The sequence below is a fragment of the Anolis carolinensis genome, chromosome 1 (genome assembly GCF_035594765.1).
Source record: "Anolis carolinensis isolate JA03-04 chromosome 1, rAnoCar3.1.pri, whole genome shotgun sequence".
Lineage (NCBI taxonomy): Eukaryota > Metazoa > Chordata > Lepidosauria > Squamata > Dactyloidae > Anolis > Anolis carolinensis.
The window spans coordinates 363245094-363272100 of NC_085841.1; the positions used below are offsets into that span (position 1 = coordinate 363245094).

Sequence of the window (27007 nt, forward strand, 5' to 3'; positions counted from 1 at the left end):
TTTACCACAAAAAAACTGGGAAAACATTGACTCGAGTATAAGCCGAGAGCGGTAAATTTCAGAAATAAAAATAGATACCAATAAAATTACATTAATTGAGGCATCGGTAGGTTAAATGTTTTTGAATATTTACATAAAACTCTCATTTAGGATAAGACTCTCCGACTCTGATTAAATCATTATTCTCGTCTTCTTCCATGTAAATGTGCTTATGTATCCTTTTAATAATAATAGAATAAAATAATACATGTAATAATAATAATAATAAATACAGGAAAATAATATACAGTAGAGTCTCACTTATCCAAGCTAAACGGGCCGATAGAAGCTTGGATAAGCGAATATCTTGGATAATAAGGAGGGATTAAGGAAAAGCCAATTAAACATTAAATTAGGTTATGATTTTACAAATTAAGCACCAAAACATCATGCTATACAACAAATTCGACAGAAAAAGTAGTTCAATACGCAGTAATGTTATGTTGTAATTAATGTATTTACGAATTTAGCACCAAAATATCACGATATATTGAAAATATTGACTACAAAAATGGCTTGGATAATCCAGAACGTTGGATAAGCGAGGCTTGGATAAGTGAGACTCTACTGTATGTAATAATAAATAGAGTAAAATAATAAATGCAATAATAATAAGATCAGAGTGAAATAATAAATGTAATAATAATAATAATAATAATAGAGTAAAATAAATGTAATAGTAGCAACAATAACAGAGAAAAATAATAAATGTAATAATACCAATAATAATAGAGGAAAAATAATAAATGTACCATATATTCTCGAGTATAAGTTGACCCAAATATAAGCCAACCAGGACCCTCACCCGAGTATAAGCCGAGGGGGGCTTTTTCAGTCTTAAAAAAGGGCTGAAAAACTAGGCTTATACTCAAGTATATACAGTATTTGTTTGTTTTTAAACTTTTATGTTATGAGTTTTTAGCTATACTTTGTTCTAATTTGCTGTTAGCGCTTCAGGTCCCATGTTAGTGTTGTCGAGCCACAATCACACACTAACCCTCAGGAAGATCTATAGTTTGACAAGAGTTCCGTAATAATTTTTTTTCTATTTTTAAAAATATTTTTCAAAATTTCACGAGTTCAAAGGATTGGCGATGAGGAACAGATTGGCAGCAGCATCACTCCGCCAAATACTTGATCTTTTCTGATCTATATATATAAAAGAGTGATGGCATCACGGCGACCCACAAAACAACAAAACTACAGGCCCCCCAACCTCGAAATTTGACAACACAACCCATCATCCACGCCTCTAGGTTGATACAACAAAAAGAAAAGAAAAATAAAGTCCTAATTAGAGAGAGAGGAATAATTGCTTTTATCCAATTGCTGCCAGTTAGAAGGCTAAGCTCCTCCAACTTGGTCTCCTAGCAACCCAATAAAAAATAATAAAAAACACTAAAAAATTAATACAATAAAATACTATAATAACAGAAAATAACTAAAAATAATACAAGAAAATAATAAAATATAATAAATAAAAATATAACTTACAATAAAAGTAATTAAAAATGCAAATAACGTCAAATAAAAATTACACAACAATTTTTAACCAATACCACCACCACTTTGCCACAGCAACGCATGGCCGGGCACAGCTAGTACTTTAAGAAATTGTACCTATTTTTCTCTGACCTTTTGTGTAACTTACATCTTTCCATATACTGTATCTATTTCTTATATGTAAAATGTATAAACTTCTTTATAAAATGGAGCAAGATGTAGCACAGGCCCCTTCTATACTGCCACATAAAATCCAGATTATCGGCTTTGAATTGGATTGCATGGCAGGGTAGAGTCATATAATACAGTTCAAAGCAAATAATGTGGATTGTCTGCTTTGATAATCTGGATTATAGGGCAGTGTAGAAGGGACCCCAGAGACTATAACTTCTCCATAATCCTGGCCAGATAAACTTGGAAACAGGAAGGTTGATCAAATCCCTCTGGCTGTTTCCCAAGCCAGGTAATCATCAAACCCCATTGTTCATATATATGCAGAGATAGGTGATTTCCTGTGTCAACCTAGATCAACCCTGAATTGTTTGTCTAGTTAAATGGTTCACTTAAGGCTAAGAGATTGCTGACTGCGGAAACAGAAGTCCAGAGTATGTACATTTGTTACACCTCTTTATTGACAGCCCAGCCCGATTGCTCAAGATCACCACCTTTTTGTTTTAGGAGCCTTGCATCTTTGTCTTCAGAAGCTCCTATCCTATTAACACAGAACGGGACTCCTGAGCTAATGAAAAACTCATTATACGAGGGTTGAATGAAAAGTAATGCCTCCACCTTCGTAACTCCTCAACAGATGGCAGAATTGGTCTGCGGCATGTACTGGCTTGTTCAGTAGACTCTCCTCTACAGTTCCATTTGGTGGGAAGCCTTAGCATTGAACGGTTGTGTTGTTAAAGTGTGAAGTATAGAACCTTGCGCAAACAGTCGGTCAATGCGACTTAAGCAACGTGCCGTCATTGAATGCCATCTGTTAGGAGTTACGAAGGTGGAGGCATTACTTTTCATTCAACCCTCATAATTTCTTTAAGATTGTCTCTACAGATAATGCCTTCTCCCTATCAGACAGCTGACCAATCCCTAGCCATAATTTCCCTGCCTCGTGGTCATTAAAATGCTTGTACATTTTGAAGCATATGCTTGTACTTGCATCCCTTTTGGCTGAATTGAATAAACCTCTGTGGCTTGTCTTCAACCTGGTGAGTGTTTTGCTGTCCGGGCCCATTCAGTTTACTATATGTTCAACGGGCATGGATCCTCTTATCCATGGTCCTAGCTTTTCCACTTCATTAGGGGGGGAAAAAGCAGTATTTAAATACAATACATGTCTTTTGTACATCAATGTATTTTACATGGAACAGCATCTTAAACCTAAAATTGGAATTCTTTGAGCCAGAAACTGATCTGTTTGCCTCTGTAACATTGTTTAGACTCTGTGAGATATTCATTAGAAAACAATAGCAAAATTTTGAGGGAAAAGTTTTGGGGAAAAAATTATGTGATAATTCAAAATTTTTAAAATTTAAAATACCCTTGAATCCCGAACACTTCCTATTAGGAATGACTAGTTTTTAATGGAAGACAAATACAGATAAGCTTTTTATATATTTTACTACTACTAATAAAATATTATATATATATATATATATATATATATATATATATATATAATATTAAATGTAATATTACTAATAATATTACCATATAATGCTATAGTGCAATATAGTAATTTAATGCTTATATTGTGCTATTCTAGTTATATATTGTATGTTCATTTGGAATGACTAGTTTTTAATGGAAGACAAATACAGATAAGCTTTTTATATATTTTACTAATAATATATATATATATTAAATGTAATATTACTAATAATATTACCATATAATGCTAGAGTACAATATACTGATTTAATGCTTATATTGTGCTATTCTAGTTATATATTGTATGTTCATTTGGAATGACTAGTTTTTAATGGAAGACAAATACAGATAAGCTTTTTATATATTTTACTAATAATATATATATATATATATATATATTAAATGTAATATTACTAATAATATTACCATATAATGCTAGAGTACAATATACTGATTTAATGCTTATATTGTGCTATTCTAGTTATATATTGTATGTTCATTTGGAATGACTAGTTTTTAATGGAAGACAAATACAGATAAGCTTTTTATATATTTTACTATATATATATATATATATATATATATATATATATATAATGTAATATTACTAATAATATTACCATATAATGCTAGAGTACAATATACTGATTTAATGCTTATATTGTGCTATTCTAGTTATATATTGTATGTTCATTTGGTTTGTAAGCCGCTCTGAGTCCCCTTTGGGGTGAGAAGACCGGGATATAAATGTAGTACAGTAGAGTCTCACTTATCCAACACTCGCTTATCCAACATTCTGGATTATCCAACGCATTTTTGTAGTCAGTGTTTTCAATATATCATGATATTTTGGTGCTAAATTCGTAAATACAGTAATTACTACATAGCATTACTGCGTATTGAACTATTGTTTCTGTAAAATTTGTTGTGCAACATGATGTTCTGGTGCTTAATTTGTAAAATCATAACCTAATTTGATGTTTAATAGGCTTTTCCTTAATCTCTCCTTATTATCCAACATATTCGCTTATCCAACATTCTGTCGGCCCGTTTACATTGGATAAGTGAGACTCTACTGTAAATAAATAAATAAATATAAATTGGATAAAGAATAAAAACAGGATTAATTGTAGCCAGTAATGGTTAAAAACACTAAACACGTTATTGTTTAAAAGCGCCCACCCGTATGGACAACTTTGGAATATGACAGCAAAAGAAGTTATCAATGAGACTCAGGGGCAGAGAGTTCCACTACTGAACAGCTCTCTCACACTTGTTGTCATTCCCCTTCCCGCCGGTAGAGGGAGGGCTCCGTGCGTGTGTACGCATGCGCGGCGGCCGAAGTCCTCCTCAATGAGATGCCTGCTGTCATTTCCCTCCCCGCCTCTAGAGGGGGCGCTCCGTGCGTGTGTGCGCACGCGCGGCAGCCGAAGCCGGCTTCCGGCCCCGGCTGCTAGTCATTCATCCAAGATGGCGGAGCCGCGGGACAAGGCGTTGCAAGACTACCGCAAGAAGCTGCTGGAGCACAAGGAGATCGACGGGCGCCTCAAGGAGCGTGAGTGGCCGGGCGGGGAAGCCGGCGGGGAGGCTCCGAAGGACAGGCCGGGCCTGGAGGCCTCGTTCTGGGCCCAGCAGGCCTTGCCTCCCGGGGGTGCTGCTTTGTCATTCCTGGGCCTCACAAGGCCTCGGCCTCCCTCCAAGGCCTGCAAGGCCCAGGGCTGCTTCTACACCAAGTTGGCCCAAGCCTGCTCTATACTGAAGTATCTTGCATTTGTCCCTGTTGAATTTCATTTTGTTAGTTTCGGCCCATCTCTCTAGAGGAGGGCGACTAAAATGATTAAGGGTCTGGAGAACAAGCCCTATGAGGAGCGGCTTAAAGAGCTGGGCATGTTTAGCCTGCAGAAGAGAAGGCTGAGAGGAGACATGATAGCCATGTACAAAGACGTGAGGGGAAGTCATAGGGAGGAGGGAGCAAGCTTGTTTTCTGCTGCCCTGCAGACTAGGACACGGAACAATGGCTTCAAACTACAGGAAAGGAGATTCCACCTGAACATCAGGAAGAACTTCCTCACTGTGAGAGCTGTTCGACAGTGGAACTCTCTCCCCCGGGCCGTGGTGGAGGCTCCTTCTTTGGAGGCTTTTAAGCAGAGGCTGGATGGCCATCTGTCGGGGGTGCTTTGAATGCGATTTCCTGCTTCTTAGCAGGGAGTTGGACTGGATGGCCCATGTGGTCTCTTCCAACTCTACTATTCTATGATTCTATGATTCTGTCAAGATCGTTTTGAATTCTGCTCCTGTCTTCTGGAGTGTTAGCTGACACCAAACTGGGAGGGATAGCTAACACTCCAGAAGAAAGGAGCGGAATTCAAAACGATCTTAACAGACTAGAGAGATGGGCCGAAACTAACAAAATGAAGTTCAGCAGGGACAAATGCAAGATACTTCACTTCGGCAGAAAAAATGGAAATCAAAGATACAGAATGGGGGACGCCTGGCTCGACAGCAGTACCTGTGAAAAATATCTTGGAGTCCTCGTGGACAACAAGTTAAACATGAGCCAACAATATGATGTGGCTGTTAATAGGAGTCTAGGGTCTAGATCCAGGGAAGTCATGCTCCCCCCCTATTCTGCCTTGGTCAGACCACACCTGGAATACTGTGTCCAATTCTGGTCACTGCAATTGAAGGGAGATGTTGACAAGCTGGAAAGCATCCAGAGGAGGGCAACTAAAATGATCAAGGGTCTGGAGAACAAGCCCTATGAGGAGCGGCTTAAAGAGCGGGGTATGTTTAGCCTGCAGAAGAGAAGGCTGAGAGGAGACATGATAGCCATGTACAAATACGTGAAGGGAAGTCATAGGGAGGAGGGAGCAAGCATGTTTTCTGCTGCCTTGGCGACTAGGACGCACAACAATGGCTTCAAACTACAGAAAAGGAGATTCCACCTGAACATCAGGAAGAACTTCCTGACTGTGAGAGCTGTTCGGCAGTGGAACACTCTGCCTCGGACTGTGGAGGCTTTTAAGCAGAGGCTGGATGGCCATCTGTCGGGGGTGCTTTTGAATTAGATTTTCCTGCTTCTTGTAGGGGGTTGGACTGGATGGCCCGTGAGGTCTCTTCCAACTCTACCATTCTGTGATTCTAAGAAGCCTCCACCACACTCCCGGGGCAGAGAGTTCCACTGCTGAACAGCTCTCACAGTGAGGAAGTTCTTCCTGATGTTCAGGTGGAATCTCCTTTCCTGTAGTTTGAAGCCATTGTTCCGTGTCCTAGTCTCCAGGGCAGCAGAAAACAAGCTTTCTCTCTCCTCCCTAGGACTTGCCCTCACATATTTGTACATGGCTATCATGTCTCTCAGCCTTCTCTTCTGCAGGCTAAACATGCCCAGCTCTTTAACCCACCCCTCATAGGGATTGTTCTCCAGACCCTTAATCATTTTAGCGTCCTCCTCTGGACGCTTTCCAGCTTGTCAACATCACACCAGGTTGGCCCAGGCCTGCTCTATACTGCAGACCTTGTTTTGTATAGGCGCCAGCACACTTTGACAGAGAAGGAGAAAGAACTTGTAAAACTACAACTCCTGTGATTCCGTAACATTGAAGTGATCGTTAAAGTAGTATTGAACTGCACTCATGTAGACGCAGACTAAGAGAACTAAAAATTGATTTGTTTATCGTGCCATAAGTCAGTTGAAAATACAGTTATAGACTTGGAAGAGACCTGGTGGGCCATCCAGTCCAACCCCATTCTGCCAAGAAGCAGGAAAACCACATTCAAAGCATCCCCTTAGTTTTGGCCATGGTGGATCCCTTTTCCCCAGCTGGCCTCGCAGTTCAGTTTGTGTTTTTTTTTTTCCATTTATCTTCTACTACAATTGTTCCCATTCTCTCATCTTTCAGGAGTTTGAATGCAGTTTGACACTGTTTTGACTGTCTTAGCTTAATGGTATGGAATCCTGCAGTTTATAGTTTTGTACAATGTACCAAACCAAACTACAATTCTCATGATTCCGTAGCATTGAGCCATGGTGGTTAACGTATTGTCAGACTGCAGTCATTCTACAGTGTAGAATGTAGATGCACTCTTTAACTCTCAAAAGTCCCAGCTAGCTTGGCCAGTAGATGGGAATGCTGGACTCCACAACAACAACCACTGCCTTATTTTGTTATTGTGTTCCTTCAAATTATGTCTGCCTGCCATTAGGGCTTCTACAGCAAGGTTTGTTCACAGTGGGTTCATCTTCTGAGGCTGAGAGAGTGTGACTTTCCCAATTACATTCCATGGCTATAAAGCTCTGATCTATAAAGTCGCAGTCCAGCACTGGGACCACTGTGCCACATTGGCTCTTCCTCAATCTTCTCTTCAAATCTAGAGTTCAGCTTCATATTATTCACATTGTTCATTATCCTTAGGTCAGTCCTTTTCTTTAAGATGAGCATTTAGCTCAGGAATTACAGTTCCCTGTTAACCCCTAGAGCAGCCCCTTCACTCCTATAAAGAAGCCATTTGCTCTCTTTTTAAAGACCTCTGAGGAACTCCATTTCACTATTTAACATCTTTGACTGCCATGGCTCAATTCTATGGAATCTCAAGAGTACAAGTTCTTTTACATGCTCTTTAGTCTGTTCTGTCGGAATGTTGTTGTCTCATCAAACTACAAATCCTAGAATTCATCTATGGAATTTCTGTATTCCTCATAGTATACTGACTGGTTTTCAGCCATATCTTGTCCTTCTTAACCAGTGGAATTTACTCCCAAGTGTGCACAGGTTTATCACTGCTACTGTAATTTTAAAGAGCCAACTTATAGAATAAGTTTTAATGTTTATATTGGAATGTGTATACTGTACTTTTAAAAGTTGTATCTTATTTGATGTCATGGCCTATGGCTGGTACAATAAACAATTCCTTCATACTCCCAAGTGTGCACAGATTTATGTGAAAATGAATCATGATGGTTGATCTATTATTGCTGAATAAAAGATATGTCCAGAAAACACAATTTTCTTCTGCCATAGAGAGTGCCAGAATAACATTTTCTGTTTCTGCAAGCATTTTTACCTGTATTAGTGTGGAGAAAGAATGCAGATTCCTCAAGTACATAGCATTTCCCCCCTGTTGTTTCTGGTTGCAGTGAGGGAGCAACTGAAAGAGCTTACCAAGCAGTATGAGAAATCTGAAAATGATCTCAAGGCTCTGCAAAGTGTTGGACAGGTGAGTCATGGCTAACTGCCTAATTCTGTAAAAGAAAACTATCTTTGGGAATAGAAATAGGGAGAGAGGTGCATCTGAGACTTTGTATGTCTTTAGTCCAGGCTTAATGAACAAATAAAGTCTTATTCGTGAACTTTCAGCTCTCCAGATATGATATATTCCTGGGCTTGCTATCTCCAACATGAGCTTGGGGTGGGAAAATGGTACTCTCCACCTTCCTTGGAGCCATATATTGGTCAGCTTCAGTGACTTCATTTCTCTGCAAAGCAAAGAGGTCATGGCTCCATTCTGATATCTCCATAGATCCACACTTCCTACAGACATGTTGTTGCATGAAATGTAGCAGCAAGAAATAATTCCCCTTTCCCTTAGTCATTTCCTAAGGGCTTCTTCTGATCAACAGTAGGAAAATCAACACCTTCAAGCCTGTCTCCATTTGTGGCCAGCTTCACTCTATATGATGTAGTGGTAACTGCAATGGACTAGATGAGAGCAAGTAAACTGAAGCTTTATCTGGACAAGACAGAGAAGCTTTATTTGCCCTGATACATTTAGCTGCATCGGGTAGCCTGTGACTCTAATGTTCTCAGGAAGTAAAAAAATACATAGAGAAGAGCATAATCTTAACATGTTTGGAGGGCACCAAATAAGAAAAGACTGCTGTAGAAAATTCGTATTTTTTCAAGGAATCATAAACAAATTTGCAGTGTTCCGAAGGCTAACATTCCTTCTCTTTTAAAATACAGATTGTTGGTGAGGTTCTTAAGCAGTTAACGGAGGAGAAATGTAAGTACCTAGGGTTGGCATAAATCAATAAGGCAGTTGGGTTTTTTAACATGGGATTTTTTTTAAAGTTTGACCATAAGCTATGTATCAGTAGTGTTGTCATCATGTACATGCATGTACAACATGAAAGTGGTATTTGGTGTTATGTATGCTCTGTGGAAGCCACATTCACAGATAAATTAAAATATTGTCATTTGCTTTGTTTTTCTGCTTCTAGTCATTGTCAAAGCAACTAATGGACCAAGATATGTCGTTGGCTGTCGGCGGCAGGTGAGTAACTGCTTTTGAATGTTTGTGTGTCAGTTTCTCAGATCATAAGTCAACAGAGGATGAACAGAGGATAGTCTTGTAGCACCTTGTAAACTTAACATGTTTTATTTGGCATAAGCTTTTATGGCTTACAGAAAACTTGAGTTGTTCTGAAGGCTCCATTAGTAGATAGATTATATACATACTGGGTAGGTGCAAAAGACTTTAGGGTTGTAGCTGTATTTGCCTAGTGAGGGCATGGGAAAAATAATATCCTTAGCAGACCTAGTTTGCTTTTAGATCTCTCACCAGTGAGCTAGGTTTGTGAGAAGTAACCAGCCCCAAGCCAGGCTGTGTAATTATGAGCTGTCATCCCTCTTTTGAAGTATATCACCTATAATAATAATAATAATAATAATTTTATTCTTATATCCCGCCCCATCTCCCCGGAGGGACTCGGGGCGGCTTACATGGGGCCATGCCCAGACACGACAGCACAAATCAGATAAAACATTAAACCGAGCAGTAAAACTTCAACATGATTCAAAACAGTCATAAAAGTCAATATACACAATAATATTAAAATCCCGATTTGGGTCAAAAGATCCAGGCCAAGGTGCAAAGCAATATCAAGTTATCAGGGAGGGATAATTATACAGCAGATGTAATACTTAAAGTGCTGAATGAATCCTAAAAACAATCCAGAGGGTCTACTGCTTAATAGTTAAATAACATGATCCCACAAGGATCAGTCAACGAAGGCCTTCTGGAATAGCCAAGTTTTCAGGCTCTTCCTGAAAGAAAGTAGGGTAGGGGCCTGCCTAATCTCCCTGGGGAGCGAGTTCCACAGCTGGGGGGCCACGGCGGAGAAGGCCCTCTCCCTCGTCCCCACCAACCGCAACTGCGAAGTTGGTGGAAGCGAGAGGAGGGCCTCCCCCGACGAGCGAAGAGGTCGTGCGGGTTCATAGGGGGAAATGCGGTCTCGAAGGTAGGTGGGTCCCAAACCGTTTAGGGCTTTGTAGGTGATAACCTGCACCTTGAATTGGGCTCGGAAAATAAGTGGCAGCCAGTGGAGCTCTTTAAACAGCGGCGTTGTTAGAAACCTGGCTGCCGATCATTGTACTAGTTGTAGTTTCCGAGCCGTCTTCAAAGGCAGCCCCACGTAGAGCGCATTGCAGTAATCCAGTCTAGAGGTAACTAAGGCATGGACCACCATGGTCAGATCTGACTTCTCGAGGTATGGTCGCAGCTGGCGCACAAGTTTTAGTTGTGCAAAGGCCCTCCCAGCCACGGCCGACACCTGGGCCTCAAGTGTCAGCGCAGAGTCCAGGAGGACCCCCAAGCTGCGGACCTGCGCCCTTCAGGGGGAGTGCAACCCCGTCAAGCACAGGTTGCCACCCAATACCCCGATCAGACGTACGACTGACCTGGAGGACCTCTGTCTTGTCAGGATTGAGCTTCAGCTTGTTCGCCCTCATCCAGGCCAATACAGCGGCCAGACACTGGTCCAGTATCCGAGGGGCTTCCTTGGAATTAGGTGGAAAGGAGTAATAGAGTTGGGTGTCATCCGCGTAGAGATGGCACCGCACTCCAAAACTCCGGATGACCTAATGAAGACTGGTTGTATTTTTGCTATTTTAATTGTTGCTATGTTTTAGTAGTTTGTATACTAGTCTGAGAGAACCAGTGTGGTGTTCCAACTTGAGTGTTATGCTTGAAATCCAGGAGATTGTTCAAATGCTACTTTGACATGGTGACCTCAGGCAAGTCACACTTTTACAGCCTCAGAAGAGGGCAATGGGAAACTTCCTCCCAGTAAAATGTTCCCAAGAACCTTTTCAGAGGTTTGCTCTAAATGAGTCATGAGCATACATAACACCAAATACCACTTTGAACATCTTTGTTTATGGAAAGAGTAATTGTCGTCGTCTCACTCGTTCAGTCGTTTTCGACTCTTCGTGACCTCATGGACCAGTCCACACCAGAGCTCCCTGTCGGCGGTCACCGTCCCCAGTTCCTTTAAGGTCGAGCCAGTCACTTCAAGGATACTGTCCATCTATCTCGCCCTTGGTTGACCTCTCTTCCTTTTTCCTTCCATTTTCCCAATACAGAATGCATAAACATAGTCTGATTTGTAAGAGTCCCAGAGTTACAAACATCTGATTTACAAATCACTCATAGTTCAGAACGGAGCTGAGACCACAAGAAGTCAGAGAAATCTACCCCTCGGAAGGGAAATCCACTCCTAGAAGAGTTGCTCTCATGGGGAAAAGGGGTCTCCACTGAAGCTTTATCACTAATTCTTGTTTCCTCAACAAGCCAAATTTTCCAAAATCCAATGATCACCGGGACAGAAAGTGAGGCGAAATCTTCTGAACAGGGGCACAGACAGCAAAACAAACACCACAGGGGCGTTAAGCCTTCCCTATGCTATCCAAAGCTTTATACATATATGTATGTATGTATTTATGTATAAATTTATTTATTTGGCTGGAGTTACACTTTAGAAATGTGCCTGCTCTGACTAACATACAAATTCAACTTAAGAACAAACCTATAAAACCCATCTTGCTTATAATTTGGGGATTGCCTGTACAGTGTTACTTGAAGTCTGGGTGGGTAATGGGATTGAAAATCTTGAACAACCTCATAGAAAATTAAGAGGATCAGTTTTCTTTCACTGAGCTCCATTCAGCTATGGAGCTGTCAGTTGCTGTCACTAGTATGACTGTGTTGTGGTTTATGCGGAATATAGCCCATCAAAGACACAGTAGCTTCACTGTGCTTTTCTTGCTTTTTAGCAGGGGTTTGGACTGGATGGCCCGTGAGGTCTCTTCCAACTCTATAATTCTCTGATTAACACAGATGAAAGAGGAAACATAAATTTAATCTTGTTCAGCAGAGAAAAACATAAACTTGTGGCGTTGCATCAAAAATAAATCCTTAAGAGTAATAAAACATACATAGTCCTTGTATGTATCACATAAATGTAGACAACATGTCTCCTCCAACTCCCATCATCCCCAGAGAGAGAGCAAGGGAGAGAACACTATGTATCCCAAAACACACCCACTTATATTTTACTGGGTGTGGCCCAAACTCACTGGCCTTAATGAGCACCTTCATATAATGACCACCAGAATGAGGTATTCTGCAAAAGTATACATTTGGATGGTTCTTCAACTCTTAGGACAGACTTAACAACTGCACCTCTTTTTTCCTAACCTTTAGCTTGATAAAAGTAAACTGAAGCCTGGGACAAGAGTTGCGTTGGATATGACCACTCTAACTATTATGAGGTAGGTCTTATCCAGGGCTTTGTGCGGTAGAGGGAAGGTGGAAGGCAGTAGAGCAGGCATGAGCAAACTTTGGCCCTCCAGGTGTTTTGGACTTCAGTTCTCACAATTCCTAACTGGCTGTTAGGAATTGTGGGAGTTGAAGTCCAAAACACCTGGAGGGCCAAAGTTTGCCCCTGCCTGCAATAGAGAGATGAAGGAAGTGTTCAGCAGAGTTGTTGCAAAATACAATATGAGCATCCTTGATCCAGTTTTACAAAACTCTCCAGAATTGACCAACTGGGTGGCTGAAATAATGACACCTTTGCTTTATGATGGTGTAGTATACTGTGACTGTTTCACATACATAATTATCAAAAAGATGGTTTAAAATTAAATTCAGGCTATATGGATAAAAGTATTTATGAAACATCAGTAAATGTTTAGGCCTGGGTCCATATATGCAAGCAGAGGGATTCAGAAATCTAAAATGCTTTTGATTGCACGCCTTTAGGATAAGGTATACTCAGCATGTGGCAGAATTAGCCATACAACTGGGAACTGAAGAGAGTGGGCTTTGACCAGGGATTGTTGCTTGTTTGCCTTAGCAAACTATACCATTTTTTTCACCATCAGGGCAAGCCAAGAATGTGCTAAAATGAAGCTGAATCTATTTTATTGTTCCTTCCCAGGACGAGATGTCAGGGAAAATTAATGAGTTCAAGGCATGCTTGGTTGAGCTAAATCAGTTTTTTTTTCCTTATGTGCAAACTGTCTTCTGAAAAGTGCCATAGAAATAGTTTGCTCAGGTGTTTAAATTTGGAATACAGTCACTGAGGCAGATAAAGTTTAGGAGGTGCTATTTGCTGAGAGGTTTTTAAATATCTCCTGTGCAATCAAAATAGAATATTTCTTATTTCTTCTACTTAGATATTTGCCAAGAGAAGTTGATCCACTGGTGTACAACATGTCTCACGAAGATCCTGGTGATGTCTCGTATTCTGAGATTGGTGGACTGTCAGAACAAATCAGGGAACTTAGAGAGGTATTTTCCTATATTTTTGTTACATACCAGTACAAAGAGTTAGGGTTAAGGCCTCATACCAAAGGACAAACATTCAGATGATGCAGTGAAGTGATGTTTCTACCATGCCATCAAAGATAAAACTCGCCTAACCTCTCTCGACTTCGGCTGCATAACTCACCTAACCTCCCTTGAAAAGGTCCTCTTTGGATAGATGTATACTTCAGTAGCTTCTATGTAACTGATCCCAACGCAGTGTACAAATTGAATTGATCCCAGAAAATGGGTGGACTTTTCTTTTTAAACAAGTAACATTATAATTTATGAGCCGCAACCACAATGGAGTAGCCCTGGTACATATTGTTTGCCCTCAAAATAGGCCACTGTATCAAAAAAAAATTGCCCAGCTTTCATCCATCCTCTGTAGATTTTTTAACATGCATAGTCTTTGTTCTTAATTATTTCATTATTATTTTATTAATTGGTTTCATTCTATCTTTTGTGGGGCTTTTTGCTATTATAAATTACTTTCAGACTTTTTAGAGAGAAGCAATATAGAGACAAACTTCTTTTTCATTTTAAATTATTATTTACCATACAAATTTTAGACAACATCAAGTAGAATAAGGAAGAGTAACAAGCATACATGTTTGCATAACTATTGGACAATGAAAGATTTAATACAATGAAACACTAAATGCTACACCTATAACAGAATAAACAGAGTGAGATTACTTCCAATTTGCATACTAACTCTGTCTTCTAATATTTAAAATAATAATTCTAAATTTAACTTTGAATACGGTATTATTTTTACATATAATCAAATTCTATATATTTTTCCATCTTGAAGGATCACTGAGCTCCATTCTTTTAGAGATGTATACATGCAAATAGTTACAGTTTTACATTACATAAATCCAGTGCTACTGCATTTAGTACAACGGTTATAAGATTATTTTTTCTTGGTTAGTTTTCCTTAATGTTCAATTATAAAATGATAAGCCAACATATACATGAATCTCATCAATTCAATGGGTCTATTCCAGTTAGGCTTAGCAACAGGATTCAGGTCAGTGTTTTCAAATTGCCAGTTTGCTCACTATTCTGTTTGATTATCCTTATGCATTCAGTATCAAATAACAACAAGAAAAAATGTGATAATCTCCACAACCTTTATATTTGCTATAAAGTTGGCATAGTCTTAAGTGCAACATAGTGCTGTTGGTTAAACTAGAATCACACAACCCTAAGGTGGTGACCTAGTCTTTGGTTCTTGGCATTTTCCTGGCAGAATTTAACTGAACCAATCCCTCAAAGATCTGTCCCATTATTTGCTTCAGAGTTATTTTGTTAAAACTAAATGGACCTGACATGTTCCTTGAAGTAGCAGAAACATGTTTCCTGTTGCTCCTCTTCTTCACAGGTGATAGAGCTCCCCCTGACGAACCCAGAACTGTTCCAGCGTGTGGGGATTATACCTCCGAAAGGCTGCTTGCTGTACGGCCCTCCAGGTTGGTCTCCTGAGTGTCTTTTGTGTTTGCCTCTTACATTCCTGAGCAAACGGGTCAGTCAGTTACTTGGGGATATTTCGTGATGGTATTTCCTTTTTTTTTTTTTTTTTGGAGGGCAAATAGTGCCAAGCCCAATTAGGATGCAACAATTCTTGTGAAACAATGCTTCACAAGACTTGGACAAGACTTATCCATGCACTTTATTAAATGGTCTTGAAATTGTGTACTTTTTATATGACCGACCCCTTTTTATCCATAGTGGTGATGCTTGTATTATTACCTCATTTTGTATGATCACTATGTGTTTTATTGTATGCTGTGATTTAATTGTTTATTTTATTTTATTGTTGTGATCATTGTTTCTTAGTTATTGATATTGGTTTTAATCTTGTTATACTTTGTCTCTGTTTTGGGCTTGGCCCCATGTTAGCCGCCCCAAGTCCCTTCAGGGAGATGGTGGTGGGATAGAAAAAATAAAGTATTATTTTATTATTATAATCGTGTAGGAGCCATTATTTCCAACCTGTAGGCTTCACCAGCATATTTCGATGCACTGGAAGTGACACAGCATTAATTTGGATACCTTTTTTATAGTGATTTTCAGCCAATTTTTAAAAATTTCTTCCAATTTAATGCCTCCCAAGATCTCAGGCATGCCTACATCCCTCTTTTCTTTTTCACAACTCCATAAGGAAAGATTCTGCATCATTCTGGAAAGCTTTCTGGCCATTGTTGAGGGAAGAGGACAGATTTGGAGCAGTAGATTCCTCTTGCTGGTGGCACCAAGAGGCAATATACATGGAATTTCTGGATTTCATAACAATGACTGATAATTTCCTCTGATTATTCTGTTATTGAAATAAGCCTACTGGCTGTTAGGAATTGTGGAAGCCCAAAACACCTGGAGGAGGGCCCAAGTTTGTCCACACCTGTCTTATTCCCTTTATGCATTCATAGTATAGGGATTTCCTATTTTATTATCCTCTAACAAGCTTATAAAGAAAGCCTGATCAAGAAAAGGAAGGGAGACAGTATGGCTTCCTAAACAATCCTAATGAGAATTTGATTGCAGGTTTCCTTGATCCATGTTCCATCCCTTCATGTGTGTGTTTGTGTATTATATTTCTGCCCTGTCCAGTTGCCAGCCCTATCTCAGTAGCTGAGATTTTTAAGGACATGCCAACTTGATACTTTATTCTTAAAATTCATGTGTTTTCCATCCAGGCACAGGCAAAACTCTCCTGGCCAGAGCTGTTGCCAGTCAGTTGGACTGCAATTTCTTAAAGGTAAAAACTGTAGAGTTCTTTTCGGGAATGTTTTTTGTTTATTACTTGTTATTGTATACAAGAGACAAACAAATACAGATACTACAATAACTAAGACATACAAATATCAGCCTCCAATTTTTGGCAAATATTTCATTATTTCCTCCTCGCATACCATTAGATATCTTAGCCATTTGTATACAGTCTAAGAACTTTTCTCTCCAATCCTTTTTAGATAGATCTTTTTCCCTCTTCCAAGATTTTGCTATTATAAATTTGGCTGCTTACAAAGCTATATTGACAAATTTCTTCACTGCCTTTACTGATTCCCTCCCTAAATAATCCTAAAAGAGACATTTTTGGGTTTTTCTTTATTTGGGTTTTTCTTTGTTTCCTTATTCACATTTTCCCCAAAATCTTGTACTATCCTACACAACCACCAAACGTGAGAAAAAGTGCCCTTCTGTATCTTGCATCTTCAGCACCCCCCTCGGTGAAATTTAGTTTACATCTCTGGTGTTAAATAACTTCTTTAGAACATTTTATACATGTTTTCTCTAATAGATCCCAGCTATTGAAAATTTAAACCATCTTTTCCATAGATAATATTCCCATTTCTCCAAATCAGTATTTTTCCCTAGACCTTTGGCCCATGAAATTCTTTTCTGAAATGTTAAACAAAATCTATTTGCTGCTCATATTGCCTCCTTTTCTGTTTCCTCAGGTTGTGTCTAGTTCCATTGTGGACAAATACATTGGGGAAAGCGCCCGGCTGATCAGAGAAATGTTCAACTATGCCCGGGACCACCAGCCCTGCATCATCTTCATGGATGAAATTGATGCTATTGGTAAGGCAGATCCGCCCTTGGTTTTATCCCTCTGAAATTCTGAATTGGATTGTATAGAGTCGATTTATTTACGTATTTATTTATTTTAAATGTTTATATTCCGCCCTTCTCACCCCGAAGGGAACTTGGGGCATATCACAGAACACATATATGGCAAACATTTAATGCCATTATATAAGGACAGGACAGACAACAGATAGAGGGTATATAGGCATTTCCCATCTTCGGCATCCGTGAGGTTGTGCTCATTTCTGGCTACAATGTGGGTTCTGTTGCTCTATCCTTTTGAGTTGAAGAGTCCTGTTCGCAGGCTTCCTGCTTTTTTTTAATCGCCGGCATTTTTCTGGTATTTCCTTTATGGTGCCATTAAAATACCTCCCCACTTAAGCGGTACCTATTTATCTACTCACTTCTGTTTTTGATCTGCTATGTGGGCAGTGAGTGGGCTGAAGGTCGGGCGCTCACCTCGACCCAGGCTTTGAACTGCCAACCTTTCGATTGGTAGGATTTATTGCAGCTAGTGATGCTAAAGCCCGGTCCTGTTGTAGGAAGGGTTTCCTAACAATGTGCCCTTCCAGGTGATCTTGAACTACAAACCCATCAGCCCTGGACTGCAAAGACAGTGTTGCATAGTTGCAATCCAGCAGGCACTAGAGCAGGCGTTGAGCAAACATCACTCCTCCAGGTGTTTTCGACTTCAATTTCCACTATTTCTAACAATGGAGGGAGTGGAACATTTCCTATAATTCCTTACCATTGACTGTGGAGCTTATGGAAATTGGAATCCAATCGCATTTGGGGGGGGGGGGGGGCATGCAGGTTCTCCACTAAAGTCTTGATTTTAAGCAAAAACACTAAAACTTCCAAATTGTGTCAGTACAATACTATATTTTCTGATTGTGATTATTTTTCCCCTCTAGGTGGCCGTCGGTTTTCAGAGGGAACGTCAGCTGACAGGGAAATTCAGAGGACTTTAATGGAGGTAAAGTTTCTACATGCAGAGTTGCTGTGAGTTTTCCGGTCCCAATATGATCAGATAAATTATATGTAGAAATGTGTTGTTGAACGCTTTCATGGCCGGAATCACTGGGTTGCTGTGGGTTTTCCAGTCTGTATGGCCATGTTCCAGAAACATTCTCTCCTGATGTTTCGCCCACATCTATGGCAGGCATCCTCAGAGGTTGTGAGGTCTGTTGGAAACTAGGCAAGTGGGGTTTATATATCAATGGAATATTCAGGGTGGGAAAAGGAACTCTTGTCTGCCTGAAGCAAGTGTAAATGTTGCAATTGGCCTGCCATAGATATGAGCCAAGCGACAGGAGAGAATGCTTCTGGAATATTGCCATAGAGCCCGGAAAACTCACAGCAACCCAGTGATTCCGGCCATGAAAGCCTTCGACAGTACATTTCTACATATATTTCTTACATGGCCCAATATAATCAGATAAATTATAAGGCATTCATGTTTCTGATGGCCATAAGATACTCAGGATTGAATGGCACATACAAAAAGGAAGATGTATGGAGTGGATCTCTCATTAAACAAGACCATGATTCTTGTGGGAGAGATCAATGGCTTGATCTCTCCTTTAACCTAGAATCTTTTGAATATGTTGAACTGTAACCTTTTCATGTTCTCCAGCTATGCTGCCTGGCTGATTGTGGGAATTATAGTCCAACATGATAGCCATGTTTAAATATCTGAAAGGTGGTCACATTTAGGAAGCAGCCAGGTTGTTTTCTGCTGCTCCAGAGGCTTTAAACAAGGAGCAATCAATTCAAAATACAGGAAAAGAGATTCCACCTAAACATTACTTCCTGGCCAACTGTTGGGGGGCTTTTATTGTGTGTTCTCTTCCAATTCTGTGATCCTTTCTAGAAGGTTTCAAATTCAAGGAGACTGGGATAGATTATAAGGATGTCTTAGGTTCCACACTGCATGTATTTGGGAAGTAGACCAAAACAATATTGCACACTACACTTCTTAGCCTCGTAGTTGATATGAAGAGCTGACGTCTTTGCTTTCTTGCATCACCTTTCAGTTATTGAATCAAATGGATGGATTTGACACTCTGCATAGAGTTAAAATGATTATGGCTACAAATCGACCAGATACCCTGGATCCGGCCCTTTTGCGTCCTGGGCGGCTGGACAGGAAAATCCGTGAGTGGACCTTTTATGATCGCAGTTCTCTACATCCCTTTCCGTTTATACCCAGCCTATTTCTCAAGACTGAGATTCAAGGGAGCTTACAGATAAGAATATAGAATTATTATTTTTCTTTCTTTTCTTCCTAGATATTGATTTGCCAAATGAACAAGCCAGGTTAGACATCCTGAAGATCCATGCCGGGCCTATAACCAAACATGGAGAAATTGGTAAGTTCTGGAAACTTCACAACAGCGGTTTGAGGAATCTATCTATCTATCTATATATATATATATATATATATATAGGCCCAGGCTGTGGCTCAAGCTGGTGAGCAGCCAGCTGAGACCAATCACTCTGACCAAGAGGTCATGAGTTCGAGGCCAGCTCGGAGTCTGCATTTGTCTTGTCTTTGTTATTTGTCAAGGCATTGAATGTTTGCCTATATGTGTAATGTGATCCGCCCTGAGTCCCCTTCGGGGTGAGAAGGGCAGAATATAAATGCTGTAAATAATAATAATAATAATATATATAAATGTTCTGACCGTTTTCCCCTTAACTTAAACAACAAAAGTACTGGACCAAATCACCAAATTTGGCCACAAAAAACATAGTCATCCGATGTGTGTTTTTACGTCAAAAAAAATAACCATAATACGTGGAAATGACAGAAAAAACCTAGAAACGCAATACTGCTTTCTGCGAATGCGCTGAGCAGCAACCCAACCCCCCAAGAGTCAAATACGTCACTCTGAGGCTGATGCAACACCGCCTGAAGCCCAAGGGAGCTGTTGAAACCGTTACTGTCCTGGCCTCGAGAGCGGAAAGAGAGAGAAGCAAGTCCGGTGGGGGGGGGGGGGGGGGACAAAAGGCCTTCCTTCCCTTTCCCTTGCGCTCTCTGCCCACAGAGGCCAGCGGGCAAAAGGAGGCTTGTACAGACTCCCAAATGAGGGCAGGCAAAGAGACCCTACTTTCAGAAATGGCCATCAAAATCCCTCACACAAACTTGGGCCCTCTAGGAGTTTCGGACTTCCACAATCCCTAACAGACTACCTGCTGTTAGGAATTGTGGGAATTGAAGTCAAAAACACCTAGCGCGCCCAACAAGATGTCAGAAGCAACTACCATGTCACATAACGTTATAATATATACCAGGTATGGGCAAACTTAGGCCTTCTTTGTGTTTTGGACTACAAATCCCACAATTCCTAACAGCCAGAATTGTGGTAGTTCAAGTTCAAAACACCTAGAGAGCCCAAGTTAGCCCATGATTGGTAATTACAGATAAAATACACACAAATATATGCAAAAAAAATCTGGCACCCACCTTTAAACACTTAAATCAGGACAGTGAATAAAGAACAACACTCTGAAAACGGGAAATCCAGACAGGAAACAATCAGGACCATCTAAAACCTCCCAACAAAAGATTCCCCCCCCTCCAGGCAGGAAGCAGCCAGGCTTTGTAGCTGCAGAGCCATTATATGCTAATCAAGGTGTCTAATTGCAGCATACATTCTTGCATCAAACAGAAAGGAGTGCTTTCACCCACCCTGGACATTATTCCACAGGTATATAAACCACACTTGCCTGGCTGGTTCCTACCTAGGGAAATCCATTGAAAATGAAGAAACCTTGGCTCCCAACATTAAAAGGCTCTAAAACCAGGACAGTGAATAAACAACCACATTCTGAAAACAGGGGAATTACAGACAGGAAACAACCAGGGCCAGCTGCCACCTCCCAACTAAGTATTCCCCCCAGGCAGGAAACAGCCAGGCTTTTAAACGGCAAGGCCATTAAATGATAATCAAGGTGACTATTTAGTGCTATTCAACCTGGCCAAACAACATTGCATTGCATTATATTTCTAAAAACCCTCCCTGATCCACAATTCCAGTTTTGGACTTCAGCTCCCACAATCACAACTGCCTACCTGCTGTTAGGAATTGTGGGAATTGAAGTCCAAAACACCTAGCACGCCCAACAAGATGTCGGAAGCCCCTACCATGTCACATATAACATTATAAATGTACAGTATATACCAGGCATGGGCAAACTTAGGCCCTTTCGCTTTTCGGACTTCAACTCCCACAATTCCTAACAAGCAGCCCAGCTAACAACTCCCAACAAAAGAATCCCCCAGGGAAGAATCCGCAAGTCTTTTAGCCTACAAGGACATTAAATATTACTCAACCTGGCCAAATGACTGCCACAACACACCGACACATCCAAGGTATGACCGCCACTCAAAAAAAAAAAACCTAAACAAATAAACAGGAATGAACAGCCTTGCAGCTTCAAAGCCTGCCTACTTCTCATTACTTTATTTTCCATGCCACAGCACTTTCAAAATGTCCCTGTTCCAACTTACAAATTATATTAGGCCCGGGCTGTGGTGCAGGCTGGTGAGCAGTCAGCTGCAGCCCGCTGCAACAAATCACTCTGACCAAGAGGTCATGAGTTCAAGGCCAGTTCAGAGCCTGCGTTTGTCTCTGTCTTTGTTCTGTGTCAAGGCATTGAAAGTTTGCCTTATATGTGTAATGTGATCCGCCCTGAGTCCCCTTCGGGGTGAGAAGGGCGGAATATAAATACTATAAATAAATGAATATAAATACTGTAAATAAATATATTTGTCTACATTAACAATCAGGGCCAGCTAACAACCTCCTAACAAAGAATTCCCCCAGGGAGGAAGCAGCCAGGCTTTGAAGCTGCAAGGCCATTACATGCTAATCAAGGTGGCTAATTGCAGCATTCATACCTGCTGCACCGAGACTATTCATCGTATTCCAGCTCACCAAACAAGGATATCCATAAGAAGAAAACGGCCAGGCTTTGAGGCTACAAGGCTATTCACTGCTATTCCACCTGGCCAACAAGATTCCCATAAGCCACAACAACGCATGGCCGGGCAAAGCTAGTATGATAATAGTAATAATACTTTATTTGTATTCCGCCCTATTTCCCCAAGGGGACTCAGAGCGGTGAAATGGTATCTATGGGCCTCATGGATTACATGTTACATGTAGTTTTGGAACCTGTGCCAGCTTGAGTCATATATTGATGTTATGAACCATCACGATTAATTTAATTTGTAGTAGTGTGAGACTCTGGCCATTAACCTCCCTGCTGTGGTCTTGCAAAATCAAACTGATTGATTAAATCCGCCTGTTGTGCACTGTTCCTCTTTTCTGATATCCTTCCACTTTACTGCACATTGTTAGTAGTCTCATCATGTATCTAAAGTATGACAGCATGTTTAGTCATTGTGGCTTCTAGTGAGTGTTCCGGCTTTGTTTGATTTGGTCCTCATCAGGTTGTCTTTTTAGCAGTCCATGGCTTCCAAAAAAACCCAACTCCTGCTACTTTAATTTATATAGTCCCTGCTTTTTCCACTCAAGGCAGAACTATTATATACATGGATTTGGAATTGTTCTTGTAGTAAAGTACGGCATGCAGCTCGATGTTCTGCTTAACCTAGCAATGTATGTCTCATTACTTAGATTATGAAGCAATTGTGAAGCTTTCTGATGGCTTTAATGGTGCGGATCTGAGAAATGTCTGTACTGAAGCAGGTAAGGGACAGAAAGCCTTTCAGCACTTCTTTTCAAGCCTTGTTGTAACCTCAAACAATCTAGTCTGAAAAGAAGAGGGGGCACGAGTGATCTTTGAACTATTTAAGCAGAGGTGGTTAGTTTTGGATTGCAACTCCCAATATCTCACACTATTGACTTTATTGATTAGGAGTTGTAGAGCAGGTATGGGCAAACTTGGGCCCTCCAGGTGTTTTGGACTTCAACTCCCACAATTCCTAACAGCCGGTAGGCTGTTAGGAATTGTGGGAGTTGGAGTCCAAAACACCTGGAGGGCCCAAGTTTGCTCATGCCTGTTGTAGAGAAACCCAAAAAATGGAGGTCTATAACTCCCCATCCTTGTCATAAAGAGAACCATAATGTTTGTGGAAGCTGGAGCTCATTCACATTACAGTTCCCCTCCAAGTTTCACTTTTGTGGGTTTCAGTATTTCTGGATTTGATTAATATGTTCTCTCTGGGAATTAATTGTTAGATCCTCTTATGCAGTTCAGTGGTCAACTTCTGGCAAATCCCTGGAAATAATACTTCCCTAGACCTTCATAGGTGCTCCAACAATTCTGTGATCAATGCCTGGTGGGAATTAACTATAGGGTTGTACTGGAAGACCTGGAAATTCATTGAGAAGTGCTTTGCTTAAAAATGTGGGATTTTTTTATTTGCAATTTTTATACATTTGCAGGGTTCCTGCATCTGTAATGTCTCCACACTTAGTGCCATGATTCCACTACTATCGTTCCGTCCAACAGAATTGTGGGATTTTCTGTTTAGGGATGAATATTTAGATCTTTCGGCCAGAGAGTTTTTTTTGTGTGTCAGGAGTGACTTGAGAAACTGCAAGTCGCTTCTGGTGTGAGAGAATTGGCCGTCTTCTAGGACGTTGCCCAGGGGATGCACGGATGTTTTGATGTTTTTACTATCCTTGTGGGAGGCTTCTCTCATGTCCGCGCATGGAGCTGGAGCTGAAAGAGGGAGCTCATCTGCACTCTCCCCGGGTGGGATTCGAACCTGGCAGCCTTCAGGTCAGCAACCCAACCTTCAAGCCACAAGGCTTTAATCCACTGCGCCATCGGGGGCCCCAATATAATAATATTAATTACATATTATATATTATATGTATTACATATTGTATATTACATGTAATATTACTAATAATATTACAATATATTGATATAGTACAATATATAAATTTATTACCAGTATTGTGCAATGCTAATAATATAATATATTGTATGTAAATTTAATTTGTAAGCCACTCTGAGTCCCCTTCGGGGTGAGAAGGGCAGGATATAAATGTAGTAAATGTAGTAAATAAATAACTTTATGGCCTAGCCAGCTTCATGTCCTGGCTTCTTCCTGGAATGCATAGATGCCATTTAAAGTGCTGTAACATGGTAGTTACTTGGGTCTAAGGCACCGTTGAGTCTAATACGCACCTCGATTTTCAAAACCCTGAATACGAAAGCTGTATTTGCTGCCGAATGTAATGTGCAGTGGCAAAAAGTTGCACTCTTTGTAATTTAGAAGATGAAAGCCCCCAGCCGTGGAAAAGAAACCATGGGGTGCATCTATGCTGCAGGACGAATCCACTTATATTGACTTGGTTCAATGCTATGGAGGCATGGGGGCTGTAGTTTTACAAGGTCTTGAGCCTTCTCTGCCAAAGGGATGCTGATGCCATGCCAAACTACAAATCCCAGGAATCCATAGCGTTGAGCCATGACAATTCAAATAGGGTCAAAACTGCATTAATTCTTCAATGTTTGTACATCCTTAGAACATCCTAGGTGGCTGAGAAAATAGGAACTTGGCTCTGCCGGCTCTTAACCAGATTGGTTCTCTTTGCTTGCCTCTCACATGTTTGTCCCTTGCAGGCATGTTTGCCATCCGTGCCGACCACGACTTTGTGGTCCAGGAAGACTTCATGAAGGCCGTGAGGAAAGTGGCCGATTCCAAGAAGTTGGAGTCGAAGCTGGACTACAAGCCCGTCTGAATGTATATCCATGTCGCGACATGGCTGACCCTGACTTGCATGGAGAACGTGGGGCTTGATGGGTTAAAGGAGACGCAAAAGTACCCCTTGGTTGTGTTCGTATTGCAAGTCCTTGTGTTGTGCCGGCTGCTCGGCGTCCATGCCGTGTCTCCTTTATAGCAGGGCACATGGCACTTTGACAACAGCGCAGCCCGTGTTAGTCTCCTGGTTGAGTGCAGAATAAAATATGCCCTCACACGGAGGCTCTCTCTAGAAGGCTTATTTCATCCAACAGATCCTATGAAAGTGTGCATCTGATTTTATATAAGTGTATTTTTGCCCTTTCCCCCAAGCAATTGAATAAAACTTGTTGAAATTCATTCTCTCCCCAATATATATTTGCTCAGTTTATTTAAGATCAAGGATTGGATCCCATGAAGTTTATAGCCTCTTCTACACTGTCATATAATCCAGATTATCAGATCAGAAAATCCAAATTGTCTGCTTTGTATTAATAATTTATTTATACGCCCTATCTCCTCAAGGGACTCCAACATGAAAACATACAGTCAGTTAAAATACAGCGATTTAAAACATTAGACACAATAACAGATGTGCATAATAATCAAGAAAAACACATAATCCACCATTTAAAACCTATTCAGAACCATTTAGAACTCCCATCAATGAGTCCTAATACAGTGGCCAAGACTTAGCGTTGGAATGGCCAACTATAAAAGTGCTAATTGTGCCAGGTATTCCAACACTGGGTAGGCAAGGGTGGATAAAAAGCTAAACAAGGAACTGGATTATATGAGTCTACACTGCCATATAGTCCAGTTCAAAGCAACTAATCTGGATTTTATGTGGCAGTGTAGAAGGGGCCTTTGTTTGGAATCATGAGAATCCTTTATTTTTCCTGGAACAGATTATTCTAGCCATTGTGCTTTAAAAACATATGTATTAATGATCTTCCTGCCAACCTAGCAGTTCGAAAACATGCAAATGTAAGTAGATCAGTAGGTACCGCTCCGGCGGGAAGGTAACGGCGCTCCATGCAGTCATGCCAGCCACATGACCTTGGAGGTGTCTACGGACAAAGCCGGCTCTTTGGCTTAGAAATGGAGATGAGCACCAACCCCCAAAGTTGGTCACGACTGGACTTAATGTCAGGGGAAAACCTTTACCTATTAATGATCTGCTGCCCTTTTCCTGGATCAAAGCAGCTTGCAACAATATATTAAAATATATATTAAAAAATCTCAGGGCCATGTGCTGGTAAAATCAATATTCACTGGTTGTACTGGCAACATTGGTATTAACTGGTCAAAACTATTTAAAACAATAGGTTTTTTATGTTGGGGATTTGATAAACTGCACGTCACTTTTAGTGTGAGAGAATTGGCTGTCTGCAAGGATGTTGCCCAGGGGACACCTGGATGTTTGATTTTTACCATCCTGTGGGAGGCCTCTCTCATGTCCCTGCATGGGGAGCTGGAGCTGACAGAGGGAGCTTACCCGCTCTCCCTGGATTTGAAACGCCGACCTGACAATCAGTTTAATCCATTGTGCCACTGGGGAGCTCAACAATGTAGGTAGAGTAACCATATAAAACACAAGAGATGAGTTCCTACGACACTTTTCTCCTGAGACAAATATTAATCTCTTAAGGGGTCAAGACATTTTAAATATGGATTTCCTCCCAAAGAGGTTGAAGAGTTAAGAACAATCTTATAATTGCTTGCTCTCTATTCATTTTTGTGTACAGATTGTGAACATGACATGTGAAAGGAAGACCACAACTGTAGAAGCAAAAGCACTGCCATAAATGCTTCCCGAAAACACTCAATTTCTTGTTTGGAAAAGTAGGTGTGTGTTTTTGATTTTAAACAGCGCAGGTGAGGCTTACAACCCATTTAAAA

General features: G+C 40.6%; 1 protein-coding gene across 1 annotated transcript; it reads left to right on the top strand.

The window, feature by feature from the left end:
- Nucleotides 1–4591: 4591 nt before the first annotated feature.
- Nucleotides 4592–25465, top strand: psmc6 (proteasome 26S subunit, ATPase 6). Its single transcript, XM_062968683.1, has 14 exons — nucleotides 4592–4750; nucleotides 8330–8409; nucleotides 9156–9195; nucleotides 9413–9465; nucleotides 12676–12743; nucleotides 13650–13764; nucleotides 15170–15257; nucleotides 16482–16543; nucleotides 17247–17370; nucleotides 18291–18352; nucleotides 19413–19533; nucleotides 19668–19748; nucleotides 23025–23096; nucleotides 24988–25465. The coding sequence occupies exons 1-14, from the start codon at nucleotides 4666–4668 to the stop codon at nucleotides 25104–25106; spliced, it is 1170 nt and encodes a 389-aa protein (XP_062824753.1). The 5' UTR covers nucleotides 4592–4665; the 3' UTR covers nucleotides 25107–25465.
- The last annotated feature ends 1542 nt before the right edge of the window (nucleotides 25466–27007 follow it).

What these genes read in the sequence shown, in the direction of transcription:
- psmc6 (XM_062968683.1), top strand. Translation starts at nt 4,666, where the DNA reads ATGGCGGAGCCGCGGGACAAGGCGTTGCAAGACTACCGCAAGAAGCTG. An exon ending in TGGACTGCAATTTCTTAAAG is followed by an intron (nt 16,544 to 17,246) that starts GTAAAAACTGTA and finishes CTGTTTCCTCAG; the next exon opens with GTTGTGTCTAGTTCCATTGT. An exon ending in GGATGAAATTGATGCTATTG is followed by an intron (nt 17,371 to 18,290) that starts GTAAGGCAGATC and finishes TTTCCCCTCTAG; the next exon opens with GTGGCCGTCGGTTTTCAGAG.